Source organism: Populus euphratica, unplaced genomic scaffold (assembly GCF_000495115.2).
Source record: "Populus euphratica unplaced genomic scaffold, PopEup_1.0 scaffold227.1, whole genome shotgun sequence".
In the NCBI taxonomy this organism is placed as follows: domain Eukaryota; kingdom Viridiplantae; phylum Streptophyta; class Magnoliopsida; order Malpighiales; family Salicaceae; genus Populus; species Populus euphratica.
In genome coordinates, this window is record NW_011500104.1 from 178,707 (window position 1) to 192,570 (window position 13,864).

Below are 13,864 nucleotides of genomic sequence, written 5' to 3' on the forward strand. Positions count from 1 at the left end.
TAATTGTTTATGATAAAATTAAAATAACAAATTGACTATAAACAAAAATAATTCTATCATTTTAATTGAAGCTTTAAAAATTAAAGTATAAAGTAAAGTGATAATTTCACCATGAATGAACTTCAATGAAAAAACCGTGCTATTTAGTAATTTACTCAGAGGCTGTTGGGCTTATTATTTGCCATAATAGTTTTATTTCAGAAGCTATAATATATTATTTAGTTACAAAATAAGCTGTAATTTTTATACATGAAACCCTACCATTATATATATATATATATATATATATATTTATATTTAAAACTCAGTTTTGTTAAAGTAAAAATTGCATGCTTTTCATTTCCTGTTTATTACAACTGTGTTTATAATCATATTATAAAATCATTCTCCTCAGGTCTCCTCTTCCCTCCTTAACCAGTTCTCCTCTTCCCTCCTTGACCAGTGTTTCGGGTATGGCGATTCCTATTTAAATTGTCATGTTTTGTTTTTTTCTTAATGCCAATATACCTGGAGTAGAGGGCATGGCCAACGACAAAGTAAAGTTAAAAAAAAAAATCATATTGGAATTAATTGTACTGTGCAAGCTATTTCAACGTATTATTCCAGAGATTTTTTTTAATATTAATCAGGGATATTTGAGTAAATTTATGCATATAACAATTAATTTTTAAATTCATTAAATATCTTATAAATCTAATAAATAAATAATATACCGCAAGCAAAAATAACAGACATTAATTTTTTTAAAAAAAACCTTTACATACAAAATAAAAAAATTTATTTCCCCACTATGCCACGAAATCAATTGCAATCATTCCATAGACTTGTTTAGGCATCGCATTGCATTATTACAAAGAGGCATTGAGTCCCGTCGTTTCAGATTTTGATCGAATAATAAAAAAAAGGCTCTAAGGCATGCTGACTAGTTTCACCTGAAAATTAAACAAAACGTAATTAAAAATTGTCCTGTGGATGCCAAGAAAACATTAGAAAAAACGTAATCCCTTGCAGATTATTAACAAGACCCTCATTCTGTAAATGCGTTGCGTGGGAATGCAAGGAAGGCCTGACTACTGCGGGGTTCTCACAGAGAAGTTTGTGGAAAGGAGTGAGGATGCCAAAAATGCTGCTGCAAAGCTGGTGGCCATCTCTCTAGTTCATGGCATTAGCTGATAACAAAGTAATTGCCCGTGACATGCATACAGAGTGTTGTTCAGAAAAGAAAGAAAGAAGAAGCAGCAGCAGCAGCTTAGCAGCACCTGGTCCCTAACACATGAGCTACAGCCTCGTGTGGCTAGTTGTCATCGGCATCGACAAGGTGAAAAAATACATGCTAATTGTCATTGGCATCGACAAGGTGAAAAAATACATTCTCAACGATACATTATTCAGGCGAGCCTTTATTGGGGTCTTGTAAGTTTGCTATTGCATCGTTTTGGATCGTGAAACGTCCTTCATACCTCTCTGCTTCTAAGTTCCAAGAGCAGCAAAGAAGAGAATACGCCAAACTTGTTCCCAAATACGCCCCAATCTTGAATTCTCGCTTGAGAACATAGGCCCGTCAGATTCATGGGCTGAGGAAACAGCAAACTTGTTTGGTGGAAAAAGACAACAGCAAAGTCCCATGTTATCGACATCATTATTTCAACAGGTCTCGCCGAAACGAGGAAGCGGCACCGGAATAATATCTTTTAATTCACGACGGCAGGCATCATTATTTCATCCGATGCCTAAATTTCATTTCCTTTCTTGTTCTCCTCGTTGAGAATCAAAACATGCTGTCTATCGGGGATGGGACATGGTTCTGTTCCCATCAAACCCTCCGGGATGAGCTGACGGTGTGATTGCTACATTTTTGGCACGCTCACCAGAATATCCGGCGCAGACAAGGACTACAGAGAATTGAAGGTATTAAAGAGATACAAAACTGAGGCAAGCAATACGCAAAGAGCAAGGAGAATGTTGAGATCAACTGTCGTCGTTATGGTTTTATATGTAGACTTTTTTTCTACCGAACAACAGTACAACAGAGAATCTTTTGTGCCGAATCCACATTTTTCTACTGATCTAGAAAGCTTCTTATATATTTTTAATAATTTTGATGTCATCTGTTACAAGTTTTTCATCTTACCTGTTTATCTGCTTTGCTTCATGCTACTGATCGTGTTTCGTTTCAGATCTAATGATTCAGTTTTTGTTGATTTCGATTGAAACCAGATAAGAAAAACAATCCAGACTGTGAATTAGTTTTTCTTTCCTTAAATTGTTTACCGTTCTGCTACGAATATAGTCGGGTTTTTCTTTTCTCCTGAGAACCGTTTCTTAAATCATGGACTCCATTTAGTTCAAATCTCGATGTATTACCGTAATATTTGTCTTTTCGTGGTTGATTCCCTTCATTGGCCGTATTGGTATCCGTAGATAGGACGGATCTGTTCATCGTGTTGGGTCCTCATCACATGGCGGAGGTTTGATATGTGGGTTGCTGATGCAAAGGAGGGTCACCCGCCAGCCCAATGCTGGGTCCTAGAAGGAGAACTAATAATGGCTTTTTTTAACGGTGGAGATTGTTTTTTTAAAAAGGATGGGAGATATAAATAAATCATAAAAAAAAAACTGTCATGAATTTAAATAAAAAGAAAACCTGGTATCACGAACAAAGAAATCCGTTGCAGATTACTTGCCAGAAATTGCAATAGCAACAACGGATCATCGAGCTGATAAATCATTAACCACAAATCTGCATATGATATTTTTGTTGATTTTGTTATTAATTTTTTTCAGCAATGAATTTTAGTTTTATTTGCAATAAATAATAACACTAGTTTTGAAGTGAAGTGTACGGTGGTAGAACAAAACTATTCTTAAAGATTTATTTAATGATTAAATTCTTAAGCTAATAAGATTCGTTGATATTTTTATTTAAAATTTCCTGTATATATTTTTGTGCCACTTGAGAAGAGCTTGCTTTAAATTGTCAGGCAAGACAAAAAGCTACACGAGATGAAAACTACTCAATCGAGCAATGTCTTTAATGCAAGAAAAAGTGGCATCCCACTCTGGCCACCCTCCAAGTTCGAAAGAGAGTAGTCTGACAGGGCCAAGACAAGGCACATGGCCGACCATGCGGACAAAGTGCAGAAATGCGATGGGGACCCGTGTACCTAGCTAGGTCAGTCAATGGGTTAGGGTTTAGGAATCATCAAAAGTTAAGCAACCAGCCCTCATTAACATAAATGGCCGAAACTTATTCCATGCATCATGCTGCTTGATTCACTGAATCCGGTCAAAATAATTTTACTTTTTGAACTGCTAAATTTACTTGGAAGCAATCAATGCGCGAATGAGTGTTTTTGAGACAGGCAATGGCAAGGCCATCAACATCAAATCTAAACAAATCTAGGACAGCGCAGAGATGGTGATGCAAAACTGAGACCAGATGCAACGTGTCTACTAATGATTGCATGTTCAGGTGAACCCCTCGCATCTTGTCAAGAATTTAGAATCAAATAATGGAACGCAACATCTATCCATCCACTAACATCACCTTATCTCCAAGGTGACCCCTCCGCCTCCCCCTCCTCCCACCTCGTGAAAGATTAACGATATCAATCATTTAGGAGTTGAACGCTGGCATCCCCGTATTCAATATCAACCATATTCTCGATTATTGATATGATTAGACATTGAACGCTGGCACACTGAGAATTGACAATCACTACCGATGCAAATCCTTAAAATAAGATGGAATTAAAAAATAAAATTTGTCCAACGAGAGAAGAAAACTGATATACTGATTCATATTGAGGAATAAAAAGTCCCTCTTGATTTTTATACACAAACTTGGAACCATATTCCTCGCCTCAGCTATATTACCATGTTCCTGCAAAGATTTGCAGCCTAGCAAGCATTCATCAAGCCTCCAGAGAAAATCCCAGATGTAAAATTTCCTTATCCTTCTTAAAAAGGAAACCCTACAAAAAACAATTAAAAAACAAATGAAACTGCTTACAATATTTTTTTCCCCATTTTTTCTTTGATTGGTCTAGATTATATCTCTCTTATCTGCTACTTGATTGTTAATGCTGATTGCTTCTCAAATCAACAACAACAACACTAACATTGTCCGTGCTATGCCTGGCCAAGGCCAACTTGGTCAGCAGAACTGATGCATCTGAGCAGGACTTATCAGAACTCTCAATGGCGGCTCTGGCCACGGCAGCATCGCTGCCAGGAGACCCGGGTGGTGACGGTGGCTTTCGGGCACGGAGGCACGTTCGCACTACCCCGCAAGCAGTATCATTTGGCACCACATCCCACAGTCCATCACTTGCCAGTATCAAAAACTCATCCTCCGCCGTCCGCTCAGTCAAAGTTACATCTGGTTCCGGTATCACATAGGGCTTCAAGTAATTATCACCTGAAAAAGAATCAAACACCAAAACATGAGTTAGATGAATCAAGCAAAAATCCACCACAATTTGGCAGCATTTAATTAATCAAGAGCCGTGTATGTTAATTACCTATGGCTCTAGACATGGCCAAAACACCAAGAACCCTTGGCCCATCCCAATAAATTACTCGGCCACCAGCTTCTTGTATCCGAAGCATTTCATCTGGTCGATCAGGCTGTAATTTACAAAGACACACTGAAGTTAGCGAAAACAAATTAAAAGTACAAAACAAAATCATCCTAACAATAGTTTGTGGTCCTGATAATAAAAAATGTGTTAGGACACGTTGGTTCCTAAAGGAGCTACTGGCTAGCAACATACCGAATTCTCAATGCTTGACCCACATGCCACACGCCAAAATCTTTCAATGGAAACACCTCTTTAACTTGCTCTAAACATGGTTCATAATAAACATAAATAAATAAGGAAATCGCTAACCTCACCTTGTGATCCGATGAGAGAGGAATAGCGACACCGTTTCGACAAAGCACTGCGCGAGAATCACCACAATTCGAGACAATGATCTTTTCAGGCGTCACCACAGCAACCACAGCAGTAGATCCAACGGCGTCGCACCGTGGAGTCTGTAACTCACACCTACAATTAGAACTATTATCTCCTTCAACACAGCAATTCTCCACTTCTTTATCCATCTTCATAAAACTTCTCTTCATAGTTTCCTTCCACTCTACACTTTCTTCTTCTTCAAAACCTTCAACTTCTTCTTTCACTATTTCATGTAACCGATCTCTACACCTCATCGCCACCTAAAACACACACAAAAAAAAAATCAGTTCCATAAAATAACAAAACAAAAGTTTTAAAAAAATTAAGGTAGGTATTTCTCCCTTACGTGTGAGCAGCCATGACCGTCGAAAACACCAAAAAACAAAGTGTTTTTAGTAGTAAACGACGTGTGTATCGAGACGGCGTCTTCCATGTCTCTTCTTCTACCACGAACAGAAGTCATGCCGAATTTTGAAGCTGCTTCTTCCAGTTTCACAGATTCTGATTTACTTGGATTCAAGATACTATGGTTTTTATTTTCTTCGATTGTTTTGCAATTTTCAAATGCTTTTCCACAATCACGTGAGAGAGGAATCGGCAACAATTCCATTTTCTGCCGTTTGGCTGGTGTAATATCCAGAGTTGACGGCGGTGGAACTGCCACGTCGGTAACTAGCTTGAGTGGTCGGAGTTCTAATCTTGTCCGCCTTGAAACTCGTGAACTTGGCTCAACTGGTGCAGCTGTTTCCCTTTCACCAGCAACTCCACAGCAAATCCCGACCATTAATTCAAATTAATAATAAATAGAGATAGTGAAATCACCAAGAACAAATCGACAATCCTCGAGCTACAACTCTTCAAACAGTGTAGTAGAGATAGAAACGAAAAGAGATACGGGATATCTTTCAAGAAATGGGAGAAGGAGCTATAACAATGGCAATGGGAGGGAGGATGGACTAAAAAAGCGAAAATGCTTTCACCTGGGGGCCACACTAAAAAATTACGGGTAGGACTGCCCGTCACCTTCACGGGCAAGTAGGATCCCCATGTACAGGTGGTATGACGTAGATCTACTGGATACAAAAATAGTAATCTTCACCGTCCATTTTCCTCTCTCCCTCTAGTAACTCACCACGTGTTAGCCTTTTTGAACCCTTCTAACGTGCCCAATAGGATTCCAATACTGGCTGTTGTTACGACCTTCTTTTCCTGACACCCATGAGGTCCGGAAACCTAATTTTGAGTATGATTTTGTTTATTTTAATAATTTTAGTTGTGGTATTGTTTAATGGAAGTTCCGTTTTTTAATTGCACAATTCCGAGGATGCCACCACGTGGCTGAGATCAGCGAATAGGAGATTCGTGTCTGATTCCTCCACTCGCACGCGCATTGGCAGGTTACAGGGACGATGATAAGTAGGCGGCCTTTCTTTACGTTATTGCAATTCGCGTCTTGGTACGCTGCTCATTTGTTCCACGGATACTGAACCCTGCTCGACATCATAGTCATCAAACTTGATTTGAAGATTGATATTGCTGAAGGATCGGTTGCAGGGTTTTATTATCCATTCGGGTTAATTTAGAAAAAAATTAAAAATTTTTAAGATTTTAATATTTTATATTAAAAAATTAAAAATATAATATATGTTAATATAACTTATACAGGTTATAAATAATAAAATTTTAAAAAAATAAATTTTTTTATTCTACACTAAAATAATATTATATTATCTTTTTAGTTGAAGTATTTAAAGTAAAAAAAATTATACATTACAAAAATATAATTTTTTCTTGTGAATATAGATTATATATATTAAAAGACTTCAAATCTAAAAAATAATTTTTTTTATGAACATGAAATATACACATTAAAAAGTTTAAAGTTTAAAATTCTATATTGAAAAGATATTATATCATTATTTTAAGTTGAGGTATATAAATAAAAAAAATTATTTCACATTAAATTTTTTTTCTATAAATATAGAGTATATATATTAAAGGGTTTTACATTTTGTACTGAAAAAATAAAATATTATTTTAATATTTATATAATGAACTCTAAAAAAAATTAATAATCAACTAGGCGCAGGAGAAAAAATATTTTTATAAAAAAATTAAGTCCTGTCTGAATTTGCCCGAATCATAAATCAACCTCCCAGACCTATTTGGCTTGTTTTTTATCTTGCCTAAATTAATCTAGCTATTAAATTTTAAATCCATTTGTCAAGCACATATAAGCTTAATAGCTATGATTATATAGATTGTCAATAATTTTTAATATCATTGTTAATTCTTTATTTGATTTTAAAATAAATTACAAGAAAATATTGTTTGTTTGTTTTTTTTTTAAAAAGATCTTACCTAACTTAAGAATACTGTACATTATAAAGGTAATTATGCTCTAATTTTTAGAGGCAGGTTTTTTAATAATTATTATATAATTTATCAAAATAATTTTTACAATCAAGAGGGAGTTTCAAAAATAAAAAATTTTAAAAATAAAATAAAAAACAACAATATGAGCTATATTAAAATATTAATATCTGCAATCTTGATCATAAGATCAAAATATCTTTATAAAAAATAAATCAAAATATATTATGCTATTCAATTCTCAATCTATCCAACAAAATCAATTAAAAAAAATCAAGTCAACCTTATTTAGCCTGCTAAACATTATTTTCATATCACAAGACCAAAATTATCTAGTAAAAAGTAAATAAACAAATCATGAATCTTAATTTCTAACTAACTCTACATGAAAAAAATGATAACCAAGACAAAAAGCCAAACAAGAAAAAAAATATATAACTAATCAAGTTAACCCTTCAAACTTGCAATATGTGTTATATGAATAAGATAACACAATAAAAAATAAATTTAATAGTAAATAATAAAATTCAAAAAATCAATTAAAAAATCAAAAACAAATATTTTTTTTGCAAGGCCACCCAAAACATGCAAGGAGAATATTGTTTATTGCTATAATATGTTCCTATATATTTTAATATATTGTTAATAATTAAAAATAACATAATAAAAATTAAACAAAAAAAATTATTTTTTAATCAAATACCAACCAAGAATCAAAACTTTAATAAAAATTTCCTTGCCTTTGCCGGCATGTTTTAAAAATAATTTTTAATCAAAAATATAAATTTTTCTTTTGAAAACAAAACTACACGTGAATATTGTCGAATGCAGTAAGAAAATATTAATTTTATCTTACATTTCATGTCTCAATAAAAAATAATATTTTATAATTCATGAAAGAAAATGTGGAGTTTTGTTTTTGAGCAACGGAGTGCCTGATACTGAAAAATGACAACTCATTATCTAAATATATAAATATAATTTTAATAGACTAACTAGTAATAAGATGATTTATTTTATCTCATGACTTTTTGGATCTAAACATTATGACTGCCATAATTTTTTATTAAATTTATATAAATGCATTAAGTAGACATGGATGATGTACTCTTAAATTAAAAAATAAAAATTAGCTGGTTTAAACACACTCTTACTGATAAATAAATAATAAACAACTAGGAGTACCAATTTACTTTTTTATGGAGCGTATAAAATAGTTTCATACTGTATTTTAAAAATATTTTTTATTTTTAAAAATTATTTTAACATGCTAATATCATAAATAATATTTTTTTAAAATATTATTTATATTTTTTAAATAAAAAATAATTTTAAAAATAATTTTACCCACTTTATCAAACATGCTTATAGTCATTGTTATCCTTGTTAGAATACAGAACCAGGAAAAACAATGTAGTGGGTGAGACGCTACTCTGCAATCCAGTGTAGCATTGTGACCAAGGTTATTTTTGTAAATATATTTTATTTAAAAAATTTAAAATAATATTTTTATTTTTATTTTTAATATAAGTATATTTAAATAATTTAAAATTATGAAAAATAATTAATTTAAATCTAATAAAAATATTATATAACATGATTTAAAAAATACAAAAATAAAAATACTCTACTTACTCCTGTTTAAAGGAGCGTGACAGAACGCGCGGCATGATGCTTCGAGCAGTGATTAAATTGGCCCATCGAGTCCTTTTATTTTTATTTTAAATTTGTTTATTATATTGTTCTGATATATTAATATTAAAAAATAAATTTTAAAAATATTATTTTAATGTATTTAAAAAAACAATTTAAAAATTAAGAGAAATTCTGAAAGGTATGGAATCTCATGCCAACATCAAATGACAGTACATCCTGCAGAATATCTTATGTTTGGTAACTGTATGAGCAGACACGTGTATATTTAATGACGTGGAGCTGAAGGTGCACATCCTTGATCTTGGACAGATGTCGAGCGCTCACTCCTGCCCATTTTGCCGCCGTCTGCCCCGATTTTGGATGGGTATCCTCCCTCCAAGTTTTGTTCATTTCGCAATTGATGCAGACCCCCCAGTTTTTTAGTTTCGAAGGGGGGACACAACTTTAATCAATACCTTTTTATTATTATTATTATTATTCTCTATGTCTTATCAGAGGCGGAACAATTATAAGTTTTTGAATTTGATTCTTGTTCAAGCAAAAAATCAGTGATTATTGACAAGGAAAAACAAATAGATGGAAGTGTTTTCGTCTTGGAGCGCAGAACACCTCATGTTGTGAAAGTAATTCATAAGGTTATTAAAAATACATTTTCGACATAGTATAAAAAATATAAAATAAATTTAGATTGTAAAAATAAATTATAAAATCACAAGAAATTTAAAAATATATTAAAAAGTAAAAAAAATTCATACTTTAAATAAAAATTCATATAAAATTTGATAATTTTATTATTTATTTCTATAGCAATTACTTTATAGGGAATATATACATGCAATTCACTTATTGAATAATTGCATATGCATGCATTTACTAAAATTTAAATTGCATCAAGAAGACTAAAAATAATCAATACTACTATGATTTGGAAGAAAACCAGGTTATATATAAAATAGAGACAATTGAATATAAGAAAAATCAATGAATCAAACAAACTTTCAGTGAATATAACTATATATTAGATCTAAAATTTTAGAAACTAGAATCAGTACCGTAAAACATAATACTTTTCAAGGATCAAATTCAAACTTCAATTTTCAATGTAAGCTGCTATTACATAGATAGATGAGAGCTATAAAACACACCGGTAACTTGATTAATGTGAACACAATAGCTAGATTGTGAAAAAAGCATAAAAACAGATGCACAGGACAAAATCCTATTACAAACAAGTCTCAGCATACATCCAAAAAGTTTTCATAAATAGGACAACTCACTCTCAAACTTGGATAAACCTAGCTTAGTAGAAGAATTGCGAGGAATTGATATTTTCAATGTAAGCTGCTATTACATAGATAAATGAGAGCTACAAAATACACCGGTGACTTGATTAATGTGAACACAATAGCTAGACTGTGAAAAAAGCATAAAAGCAGATGCACAAGACAAAATCCTATTACAAGCAAGTCTCAACATACATCCAAAAAGTTTTCATAAATAGGACAACTCACTCTCAAACTAGGATAAACCTAGCTTAGTAGAAGAATTGCGAGGAATTGATATTATCATTCATCAAATGCTTTTAAACAGAAAGATAATGAAAGAGGACACAGAACAGGACACTTGCCAACACCTAGTGTGTATTTCCTACATTCTCTGTCTAGCATAAGCTTTCCTTTTTCCTAAGTTAAGCAGTTCCTGTTGTCAACATTTCCTGTTGATTTAACATTTTCACCTGAAAAATGCACAAAGGATGGATGTTGCAATGGCTGGTACATAGGAAAGACGACACATTTAAACAAATGAAGTGGCAGGTAAGCCAACTATAATTCTAGACATGCTAAAATGTCATAAATGCACGAGTTTATTGATTTAATTTTTTCTGCTATGCATGCAAATTTAGTATTTTCTAAATGTAGAAACAACATTGATGGTGAAAATGTTAAAGATAACAATCCTGTTCAAGCTTCTTGACAAAAAATCACCACCAAGGTAAATTTCTCTATCACTATTTATACAAGTTCTCAACATGGTTGGAAACATTTGTCATGTCCTAAAGCAACCAACATGCAAATTTTCAATAGGAGCATAGTTCAAATATGTCAAACCATGAATAATGCATTAAGTGGTAAATGAGGAAATATTAACACTGTGTTTAATGAAACCTAAATGAAAGATAAAAAAGAATACGATGAGCATCATAAGACATATTAACTCATATTCCCTACTGTTTTCTGAACAGCTGCAACATGCTGGAATACCCTCTCAGCCTCAAGAGTTCGAACTCGAAGCTTTAAATCACCTTGCTCCTGTAATGTAGGGTTGATTGCTAAGTAACAACTAACAAGTATGGATGTGGTTGTAGGTGAGTGGAGAGTAGAGAATGAAACTGATTTCTTAATCTGCTGCGATTTGAGGAGAGAGAAAAGGAAAAGGAGGAAAGGGCAAAAAGAGAAAGGGAAAGGGTGGAGTGTCAAGCGGGGAGTGGGGAATGGAAAGGGGAGTGCTGACTCAACACTCGGAGGGGAGTGGGGAACGGAAAGGGCATGAAATCATGAAATCGGTCTCATTTGAGCGATTTTAATGAGTTGGACCGATTTTACCCGAGTTTTATCAAGTTTAATCGATTTTATTGGTTTTCGAGTTTTTAAATCAATTTAACATGTTTTTAAATTTTAACTAATAAAATCATATAATTTTATAAGTTAAAAAATATTTTTTATAACCTTATTCTTTAGTATTGACTGATGGGATACCCTCTGTCATGCTCCCCACGTGCCCAGGCTTACTCTGAAAGTTCTTGGTTTTTCTTAGAATTTTGTTTTTATATTTTGACATATTAATGATAAAAATGATTTTTAAAAATATTATTTTAATATATTTTAAAAAATAATTTAAAGAATGATTGAGACTATCAAATACAAGATATGGAATCGAAGAGGCGATCGATCGAGACACCATTGATTATGCACGAAATTAGTTAAAACATGAAATCCTAGTAAATTCAGGTACAATAAAAGGAGCTTTAGATGATAAAGATTTTTACTTAATGTATTCTAGCATTATTTATGCTAAGATCCTGATATCTAATTACTGCAAAAATCTAATTAAAGACCTTGGAAGAATTGAGTGAGATTTAGAAATGAAAGATAGTTATTATATAACTCAAGATCCCGATGAAAATAAAACAAAAACTTTAAGTTCTTGTTAAATGATAAAAACACATATATAATAAGGATTTAGCCATATATGGAATAACTTAACGTATTCTAGCATTATTTATGCCAAAAAAGAATTAACAATGAAAGATTTGGGGAACCTTTGATCCCGACAACTACTAGTTTATGTCAACCCTTAAAAAATAAAGAGAAATACCCTGTTATTAAGATTTTTTTTGAAAAATATTATAGTTAGGAGAAAGTTTTTAGGGAATGACTAGGTTTTAAAAAAATATTAGAAAAATAACATAGTTTTTAAAACACCAATGTTCTGAATCGTGGTTGTTAAAAAACTACAATTTAAAATAAGAGTTCAAATAAAATTTACAATTTTGAATTACTGTTTAAAACAGCACATTCCATCTCACATAGATACAAGTGATCAATTATATTTCATTATTTGTTTGGGTAAGCACACTAATTATAATTGGATAATCCTCTATCTTTGACATGTATCAATATGGGATGCATGAATAAATTTTATTGTTAAAGAGGTGCATCTTGTAATTTATAAGGAGGAGTATATAGACCGGCATATGAGTATAACATGTCGAATCATCACACCAAACCTGATACAAGTTCATTCATGTTAGGAGATAAAGGATGAGCCACGTGCATGTTGGATTCAAGATGCTGTAAGTATTTGTTACTTATAAGTTTTGTTGCATTTTATTCATAGAGTAATAATTCCTGCTTGCTTCATATTAAGTTGGATAATTGTTATGTAAGATGTGCCGCGGTTGATCTTTATAATCTTGATGATGATGGTGCACTTGTTTGTCATCATGAATTTATTTGATCCAAGACATGTTATATTGCACTAAATCTTTTGAGGGAGATATTCAGCTTAAATGATGCTGTTTCCAATGATAAAATTACATAAACAAGTACACATTGTTTTAATAATAAAATTGATATATCCACTTATTATTGCAGAAAACATAAATAGTTATACATGTATCATTATGTTGTGTGTAATTACGTTGTGTTATATTTTAGTCAAAACAAGTACACATTGTTTTAATAATAAAGCTGGTATATCCATTTATTATTACAGAAAACATAAATAGTCATACATGTATAATTATACTGTGTGTAATTATGTTGTGTTATATTCTAGTTAATTGTTGTTTTCATTTATATTATTACTTTTATAATATTGTTTTAGCTAATTATCATGTTAATTTTAAAGTTATTTTATATAATATGTATTTTTATTAATATTTTATAAAAGCATGATTTAAAATTACTATTTAACAAATGAACATATCAACAGGTTTTTAATATTTCAAATTATCCACTAACAACATAAAAAATGCACATACTAAGTGAAAATAATATTTAAAAAATACCATATTATCCAGGGATTATAATTAACAAATAAGATTGATATTAAATTATGACATTTTTAATTATAAATTTAGAGTTTGATAATTTGAAATCTTGTTTGGGCTTTAATTATGGTGATTTAAACTTCATTTCACGTAAAATCTAAGTTCAGGATGAACAGCTTAACACAATTGCTATTGTCATTAGCAATTGTACAGGTCACTGGCGGTTTGTGAATATAACAGCTAATGATAATAACGATTATTTATAAACGCAATTTCTACAAGTAGTTATTAAATAAAACCGCGTTTTATAACGGTTGTTGAG

General features: G+C 31.9%; 1 protein-coding gene across 1 annotated transcript; it reads right to left on the reverse strand.

Moving 5' to 3' along the window:
• Positions 1-3,771: 3,771 nt before the first annotated feature.
• Positions 3,772-5,911, reverse strand: LOC105109574 (protein phosphatase 2C 37). The gene is made up of 4 exons (XM_011004316.1): positions 5,308-5,911; positions 4,898-5,221; positions 4,524-4,629; positions 3,772-4,420 (listed from the first exon to the last, which is right to left on the reverse strand). Exons 1-4 carry the CDS (start codon positions 5,743-5,745, stop codon positions 4,080-4,082), a joined length of 1,209 nt encoding a protein of 402 aa, XP_011002618.1. The 5' UTR covers positions 5,746-5,911; the 3' UTR covers positions 3,772-4,079.
• Between the last annotated feature and the right edge of the window lie 7,953 nt (positions 5,912-13,864).

Coding starts and splice junctions, on each gene's coding strand:
- LOC105109574 (XM_011004316.1), bottom strand. CDS start 5,745: ATGGTCGGGATTTGCTGTGGAGTTGCTGGTGAAAGGGAAACAGCTGCA. Junction 5,222..5,307: donor ACGGTCATGGCTGCTCACAC/GTAAGGGAGAAA, acceptor TGTGTGTTTTAG/GTGGCGATGAGGTGTAGAGA. Junction 4,421..4,523: donor GGCCATGTCTAGAGCCATAG/GTAATTAACATA, acceptor ATTCTTTTTCAG/GTGATAATTACTTGAAGCCC.